We start from the raw sequence: 9,982 nt of genomic DNA on the forward strand, positions 1-9,982 counted from the left end.
TGCGGTTCCTGACGTTGAGATAAAATAATGATACATCCTCCACCGAAGATTGAAATAATTCACACGATCTGTAATTTCTGTAAACTTTATTATCAGCATATTTACTGTAACAGATAACGTTTGTCAATGTAATAATAATAATAATTATTATTATTATTATTATTATTATTATTATTATTATTATTATTATTATTATTTCACTACTTGAAAATTATACTCGCCATAGGTACATACTGTATCATACAATCAAATGATGAAAGTCCTTTTAATTAACTCCAGTAACCCTGAACTAGTGACACTTTAATGAGCGGAGCTCAATCTCACATTGAATGGTTGTTCAGCCGCCCGGAAAACTTAACCTCCACCCTTTTATAATGGGATATAGTCCTTGTGAAGAACGTTGTATAGTGACTTTTGTTTCACACACACACACACACACACACACACACACACACACACACACACACACATATATATATATATATATATATATATATATATATATATATATATATATATATATATATATATATGTATAAGTAATTCTAATAGCCACAATACCCTCTTAACTTCTCGAATTCTTAGCGCTTTTTTGGATATGCTTGTAACTACGAAGCCGTGACATCCAAACACATGAAATTGAATAGACTTGTGATTTTGCCGGTCGCGGGAGACGAACCCGGGTCACCTTAACCACAAGGAGGTCACGTTGCCGACCTGACCACGAGAAGGATAAAAGTCTGTTACCTGTCGTACATATATATACCTGTCGTTTTCAGATATATTTATTAGAGCTGGAATAGACCCATCCTCACCATCGTAGCCAAGTGGGCAATCGTTTTATTGCTTTTTAGGCTGAAATATATATGTAGAATCTACTGGTCACTTTTACCAGACACATATGTAATTCTAACAGCCACAACGCCCTCTTAACTTCTCGAATTCTTCGCGCCTTTTTGGATATGCTTGTAACTACGAAGCCGTGACATCCAAACACAAGAAATTGAAGAGACTTGTATATTCATCACATTCCATATTTTCGTGATTCAGTTATACATATATATTATAGTTATATATATATATATATATATATATATATATATATATATATATATATATATATGTATATACATATATATATATATACGTATGTATGTATGTATATATATTTGTATGTATATATACTTATGTATGTATGTGTATATATGTATATATACTGTATGTATATGATTATATATTTATATTACATATTTATAAAGTGCCGCTCTTTATGTTTGTAGATATAAATATGCAAATTCTGTGACAACGCACTGTAAACGTATAACTGTACTGCAGTGCACTTACGTATGATTATGAAGATCTACGTGTGCTGTATACATGATAAATATGTATTGAATGACATCAGTCAAACTGTGAATGTTTATTGTTTATTATAATCGTACGCATTAGGGAATATTGCCGTAGATGAAATGACATGGAAATAAACAAAATGCGTTTATTTTCTGTTTCAGGTCGAAGTCCGAATTCCGTCATGGCTACCTGCTTCCGCAACCTTCCTGGAGGGGATCGTCGTTGCCAACTACACATCAGGGGCGCCGATTGCTGGCAATGTGACCGTGAGAGCGGCCGTCCGTCCGGTATATCCCCAGAATTACCATCAGTACAACGGCCCCGAACCGGCCTTGACGCACCCACACTCCATGGTATGTAGAGGAGACTTCGTTTTTTGCTGTGTGTATGTATGAAGGCATAGAGTAATTCGCTGAACACCACATTTTGTAACAACTGACAAATGAGTGTATTTTGTGAAAGCTTCTTCAGTTCATTTTATGGCTGAATTAATTTTATTTGGAACCAGCTTTCATCTCTGATGCATTGTATTTATATATCTAATAATATTATGATCTGCAAATGAAGACATCTTATGTATAAAGTATTTTCAATGATGTGCATGTGTGTATTTATCTTGTTCGAGGTTTTATGCATAAGTACTATTAGTGTCACGAAGAATATTAAATTTACAAAGAAAATCTGCGACTATTTAAGAAATAGATTGTGCCATAGTTCTCACAATCTTCATTCAATGTTTGAATATAAAAACACAAATCATTATTCACAACCTTGCAGTATGTTCCTTTTTTATCGCCTTAGTTAAGACTTAATTTCTGCTATCGTTAGAGCGAAAGAAATGTACTCAGAGAACATTTAGCTACCTTGCTTGCTATAGAAACTCTCTCAAACTGAGCTGATTTACCATGATGCTCCTTGAAAAGAAGTAGCCTCCTTCTAAAGTATATCAATCTGTGATCAAAGTTGCTTAAGTATATGTATTTATATTTTACATTTATGTACATATATATATATATATATATATATATATATATATATATATATATATATATATATATATATATATATATATATATATATATATATACACATACATACATACATATATAACAGGACCTGATTTAAATCTAACAGATTTTATTCACAAGGACTAGCTGTCCCCATCGTCCGGCTACCAGACGAAGGGAACAGTTGGTCCTTTAAAGTATGTAAGTTTTGTATGAATGCACATTACAATTGTGCAAGTGATCAAGCTTGCTATCTCTCTCTCTCTCTCTCTCTCTCTCTCTCTCTCTCTCTCTCTCTCTCTCTCTCTCTATATGTGTATATATATATATATATATATATATATATATATATATATATATATATATATATATATATATATATATATATATATATATGAAAAAAAAAAGGCCCATAAAACACTATTTGAACGTTGCAACCATATATTTCGGGCAACAAATTAAAAAGACTGATTAGGAACAGTGTATGGAATACTCTTGGCCTACCCAATAATGTGCTGAACTTCTCTAACAATCCCCTCACCGCAGAACAGACGGTTTTAAATCTTGGGGTATCACTCGCTCTAAAACCAGGTCCCGAGAGTAATCTTAATTTCTTAATTGCTTTTGATAAACATTTTGCAAAAAACAATTCTGACAAAAAAGATGCTTGCCTCAAAGGCATCTTGCTGAATGCCTTGGAACAAAATAACAACAAAAACTCGCTCCCGAAAAGATTCCAAAATGCGTTAGTTAGTTTAAGAAGAAGGGGGGATATTATAATCACAAAATCTTACAAAGACGGGAAAATAGTTCTTTTAGATAAGGAGACATACATCAATAAAGTTCAAGAACTTTTAAACGGTGTGGAGACCTATGATAAATTAACAAAAGATCCCACAACAAATATTGCCGCCCAATTTAATAAATCAGTCAGAACCGTAGGGGGCAGTAAGAAGAACATAGAAATACTAGAGACATTCAAGATAATCAACCCCTCTCTCCCCTATTTCTACGGCCTTCCGAAAACACATAAAGATGGGATTCCTTTACGTCCCATAATATATAGCAGGGGCTCTTTCATGTGTAAATTATCAAAATGGATTGCAGACCTATTATCACCCTTTCTAGGAACTTCTCATCCTCCCACGTCAAACATGCAGAGATTTTATACAAAAAGTTTAGTAGTTTAAACATCCCTTCAAATAACATCAAATTGCTCAGCCTCGACGTCGAGTCATTATTTACTAAAGTCCCGGTCGCCGACGTGTTGTCTTTCTTAAAGAGGAAGTTACAACCATATGAAGACCATTTTCCTCTTGGAATAGATAAAACTCTCAAACTTATCAACCTCTGTGTAACTAACAACGTGTTCTCTTTCAATGGTAATTTTTACAAATAAAAATTTGGCTGTAGCATGGGTGGTCCCCTATCACCTCTTTTAGCAAACTTGTACATGGAATATTTCGAAACAGAAATTTTGTCATTTATCAAACCCCGTAATATGATCTGGCTTAGATACGTAGATGATATTTTTACTTTCTGGGACAATAGCTGGGGAGACTTTAATGAATTTTTTAATAGGCTAAATTCGCTAGTTCCGACCATAAAGTTCAAAACGGAATGGGAAAAGGACGGAAAACTGCCGTTCTTAGATGTACTGATCATAAGAGAACAGAACAGATATGCATTTACAGTATATAGAAAACCCACTTTCACTGTTTCGTACATTAATTTCTTAAGCTACCACGACGTCTCCGTAAAGATCATGGTAGGGTGCAACTTATTCCTCAGAGGACTTAGGATATGTTCAAATAGGTACCTTCTAGATAAAGAATTCAACATGATCCGCCAACACCTAACGCACCTGCTCTATCCACCACACATTATCGAGAGGGCTATTAACAAAGCAAATAAAATATACTATAGAGGTCCTACTCACAACAGACAAATAAATTTTAACAACAAAATAAAGCTTCCGTACGATGAAAATATCCAAAAAGCCACCAAACAACTCAGGTCTAACAATCCCTTTATTTTCCATTATCCCAAATCCATCGGGAGCTCGCTCATTAACGTATATTTAAATAACAAAGGGGAAGAAGCCGGAGTTTACAAGATACCGTGCAGCAATTGTAATGACATTTACGTGGGAGAGACAGGTAGATCGCACTCGCAAAGAGTAACAGAGCACAAAAGATCAGTACGTTATGCTTCGGGGAGTTTGGGATTTTCCTACATATCAGAGATACAGGCCATTCCATAAACTGGAGTGGGGCAGAGCTGGTTTTCAAAAGTAGCTGTCCATACAAAAGAAAGATGCTGGAATCTGCTGTCATCAGTTAAACCAACAATATGAACTTGTCAGGAGGACATTGGAAATCGGACGACATCGAACGCTTTAATCCTCAGACCGCTTCTGAAGGAGGTATTCCAGGGAACACGACCACCAGAATCGTCGCCAAACAGGAGTTAATGAGGCCAAAAACTACTAGGGAATTGTTTATTCTCTCCCTTCTTAGGAAACGGTCACCTGCATACCATCGGAGACTTAATGCCACACCTATATTTGCTTTGTATATATACCCTTGCAACATTTCATCTGTCCATATTTTACCAGTGAACAGGGGCACAGAAGGAAGTGCCCGAAATATATGGTTGCAACGTTCAAATAGTGTTTTATGGGCCTTTTTATCTTCATATTGTACTGTAGTATTACAGTAAAAGACATTCATATATATATATATATATATATATATATATATATATATATATATATATATATATATATATATATATATATATATATATATATATATATATATATATATATTATGGCATTTCACCAGATGAAGTGTGATGCCTTAGAAAAAAATCAGCACAAAGGACACATCCAAATACATGCTTTATTTGCTGCAAATTTCTGCATCATTAGCCTTTTTGGTACATTTACACAGAAAGCTCATATGAGCTTACACACTTTGTGCCATCCACCTCCGTCTTGCACACACTCGTGCCCCCTGAATATTGAGACCCTTGTTTTCAGTACTTCTTCCATTCCTTATATCCAGCTCTCTCTAGGCCAGTGGTTCTTAACCTTTTTCAATGTATACAACCCTTTCAAATCAGCATCCAGTTCTCGCACCCCATGGATTACTGAAATAAAACGAAAATAAAATAAAGCTAAAATACAAAGTTGATATGATGTGTATTAATAACAAACCACATTTTTAAATCTTCATTCACAAAGCTTACAACTTTATTTTTTATTTTTATTTTTTGCAGAAAAAACAACATGCGTATATAAAAATATATTTTGCTTTAATTGTTCAAAGGCATCTTCGCACCCCTTAGGAACCGGCTCCGCACTCCCTGGGGGTGCGAAAACCTCTGGTTAAGAACCACTGCCTATGCCTTCCACTCCACTCCCTGCTAACTCTTCCAGATTATATGTTCATTTCACATACCCCTACGGAACTCCAGTCTTTCCACTTGATCAGAACATCACAAAACAAGTAGATCCAACATTTCACCTACTTCTACGTGTCTCCACAGTTCTCACTCTTATCAATCCTGCCATCTATCTTATTTTTCTCATTCAGGATCTTACTGTGCACCTCTATACTAAGTAATGGTTTTCCCCTATAAATCTTGCAGTCACTTCTATCACCTTTACTTTTATGCGATGGATGAAGGATTTCTCTCACCCATTCTTCCTGAACCTTTCCCTCACCTTAACATACTTCGAAAACAACTCGGTCACACCATCACCAACTTATCACAGCATGTAATCCCATCGATGTCTAGTGTTTTTGGATTCATCGGCTACTTAATCTGCTACTTAACTGACATCCTTGCATCTTCAGCAGTCATTTCCAATTCATGCTAACCCTTTCAACTCTTGCATTTTTCAGTCCTGCCTCACTTTCATTCTTCACGGTCAACAAATCTTCAAAATACATCAGCCCAGGACTAGTTGATTATTAGCCATCTCCTACCCTTGTTTTCCCAAAGCTTATTCCCTTGTAAGGTCTTGTTCACCGTCTCCCCTCTGTTCATGTTACTAGTCTTCTTTGTCCTTATCATTTTTCTCTTGACTACTCTGTCCATCCTCCTGCATATCTGTAAATTATGATCTTGACCTCCTCTGTAATTTAGTCGCATCTCAAGTGATGTACTGTAGTTTTTTGGGGGGCTCATTATGCCGTTATATAATATCCCAACTCTAACCATTCTCATTTACTCTTCGTACCCTCCTATGCCATACAAGAACTCCACGCTATTGTATGGCCCCTACTATATTCCTTCATGGAATTTTACTAAGTAATTTTTCACCCTCTGCATCTTTCCCAAGACAGTTTCATCCGTTTCCTTCTTAGGTAGTCGTTTCACGTCCTTCCTTTAAAATACATTAGTCTTAACATTTACAGGCTCAGTTAACTCCATCTTATTCATTGTTTTAAAAACACACACATGTGTGTGTGTGTGTGTATATATACATATATATACATATATATATATATATATATATATATATATATATATATATATATATATATATATATATATATATATATAGTGTATAAACATGATATATATATAAGGTATAAAAGTTCTTACTGTCAAATATAAGTTTGCTCAGCTGCCGGAATTTCTCAGTAAATTTTTGGATATATTTTGACGACAGAACGTGTGCGGATTGTATTACTGATGTTTTTTTTAATTACAGTCGGTATGACTGTTGTTGTTGTTGTTGCCGTGATTACTGTCATGAAGACGTGATAAATCATTCATTTCCCATCCCCGAGTCCCTGAGACGCGGACAGGAAAAGAAGCACGGTGAGTGGAAGCTTAATAGAAAGCCAATTAACAGACAAGGATCCTGTTCCTCGTCTATTCCGAAGTTTATCAACTTAATCCTTTTATATGTTTCCTAAGCGATCTCCCTCGAGCCCCGATTTCTCAAATTTGTCCAATTAAGGAGCGTTAGGAAAAACGTCAGCAGATGTGGATAATTTTGAAGTGGGTCAGATGTTCTGTGTCACGACATGATTGTTTGTTTTTGTTTTTTTATTTATTCAACGTATATATTTTTTATTAATTTACTATTCATTACTGAGTACATGAGATGCGTAATCTTATGTGTATACCTTGCTAAATCAAACTGATGTGTCATTTTTAATAGAAATTATTTCTCTTATTATTTGTCAAATTGCCAAATTGACCTATGGATTTCAGCGAAAGCAAGCAAATTTACATGAAATACGACACCATTGCTGTTTTCTTTAATAACTGTAAATATCCATACATAGACAGTATCTGTGTGTATGGCATTATATGTAGTCCAGGCTGTCATTCAACCACAACTTTTTTATTAGTCTTGAGGAAATTACTGCACATATAAAAAACAATATATTTAGAGAGAAAAGTATTACTCAGTCCATTGTGTAAGTATCTATCCCGTGAGTGTTGTTCTCTAGTTGCAAAGGATGAAAATTAAACTTTATTGCATCATCTCCATGAACTTCGCACAAATCATATAGTCACTGGAGAGAATTTGTTCATGCTGTTCGCGGACTCATAATTGATTCATGTGTTCTCGTAGTGACCTAGAATCGCAGAATATATTTTGAATGAAGCTGAACAGTCAGTCAGATCTGTTATCAATTAACTGAGGATACAAACAACATGACGGGATTTCTCTTACGACACAGTTCCACAGGCATGAACTGAGATTATTTTATGTACTGTACAAGCGATGTTAACAATTTTTGACGAGAAGAGACGCTGCAACATGATTCCAGTGCTGTTGTTCAAGAATTTTTTTCCCCTTTTTGCATCGAGAACTTAGACGAGAGGTAGCGCTGTTGGAATGATGCAATAACGAATCCATTGGAAGGTTGTGTTCATTGTAACATGTTAGTTATTGACGATCACTTTTTAAACCTTAAGGAAAGACCATGTTCTTGGAGCGCCATCATTATCCCCCTGAAAGGTGCATTTGGTTGTGGCACATTAAATTACATCGGAGCGAGTCGGTGTAAGGGATTCAACGATCATTTTCAACGCTGAAGCTCTTCATATCTTGACGTGTAGCTGCTTGATTTGATTCGTTGTCAGAAACTGTTGCTCGAGAATTGTATTAACCGTATTATTGAATTTCATTGTGATGCTACATTTCCATGATATGTTGTGACCGATCGTGCCTCGACGCCTTTGATTGATTACGTTTAATATTCGCTTAATATGAAGGTTGAAAATACTTGCCGTTCAGGCATATTCCGTGAACCGTTTTTAACTGATTTATTTCTTGTGTTTAATTGGTTTCATTTCACCAAAGCGTGAGGAACCAAGTAGACCAGTACCGTTCGTTCTTATCAAAACGAATTTCCTAGTAATTTGGTCTTTCCTTCCGTTAAACATTATGCTTTCATTTTACTGTATACGAGAACCACACAAATTACGATATAGCCGTCTTCACAGAATATTAACAGTTTCATTTCCGTGCCCACAGGATTTCCTGTAGGGCGGAAGGAATTTATTTTAAGCAGGAACCTCCATAAAGAGTAAATTATGGCTGCTACTAAGTGACAGTATAATTAGTATCAGATTGATGACTACAAGATTCATTTTGATATTTCATAATCAGATATTAATGTTCAGGCAGTGGTTTCACTGAAACGTCTTACCTAGCATTTGCACTTATATTTAGAAACACTGACATGCATATGTGTATATACGGAATCCTCTTGACACTTTCACCAGACACATGAAATTTTGATTTCCACAATGACCTCTGACCTCTGTTTTCTCGAACTGTCTGTGGAGTGTTTGGGCATATGTGGTATACGAGCCATACGCTCACACGCACGTGCGCGCACACACACATGTATTTAGCTTATATATATAACATATATATACAGACATATATATATATATATATATATATATATATATATATATATATATATGTATGTATATATACAGTATATATATATATATATATATATATATATATATATATATATATATATATACATACATATATATATATATATATATATATATATATATATATATATATATATATATATATATATATATATATATATATATATATAAATGTACACAAACACACACAGTGTATATCAGCAAATGAGTGAAGAATGACAGTTCCATATTCAGTTTACTATGTTCAACAAACTTTTCATGATATTCTGTGTCTCATTTTGAAAGTTGTAAAATTGAAACAAAGTTAAAGCAGACTCAGTCTTAAAGAATAAGAAAAAAATAATAAAAGTACAAAAACAAACATGAGATAACAGAACAAAGTATACCTAAGAGAATGGAAGGTGGAGACCGAGTGACACTCAGGGTCTGTTTGGTTCCAATGACAACACACGAGAGGTGCAGAGGAGTTGACCTGTTCTGAGTTTTTTTTAATTGAGGAACCAGTTGTTTGATGAACAGCGGTTCAAAGATCGACGGTTGATTGGCGTTTGCAGCCTTACACATTATTTTAAAGTGTTTGCATTCAAAGATATACGAGTACAGTATTATGTCTGTGTGTCTGCGTAAGTAAAACATACACACACACACACACACACACACACACACACATATATATA

The 9,982-nt window shown here is 34.8% G+C and overlaps 1 protein-coding gene across 1 annotated transcript in view; it reads left to right on the forward strand.

Moving 5' to 3' along the window:
* LOC136853240 (CD109 antigen-like) overlaps window positions 1–9,982 on the forward strand; it is a 1,188,472-nt gene that overhangs the window by 918,380 nt on the left and 260,110 nt on the right. Inside the window, exon 8 of the mRNA XM_067128618.1 lies at window positions 1,512–1,703. Within this exon, the coding sequence (XP_066984719.1) occupies window positions 1,512–1,703 (192 nt within the window). The remainder of the gene's footprint in view (window positions 1–1,511; window positions 1,704–9,982) is intronic.

This window comes from Macrobrachium rosenbergii, chromosome 27 (genome assembly GCF_040412425.1).
Source record: "Macrobrachium rosenbergii isolate ZJJX-2024 chromosome 27, ASM4041242v1, whole genome shotgun sequence".
Taxonomy (NCBI): domain Eukaryota; kingdom Metazoa; phylum Arthropoda; class Malacostraca; order Decapoda; family Palaemonidae; genus Macrobrachium; species Macrobrachium rosenbergii.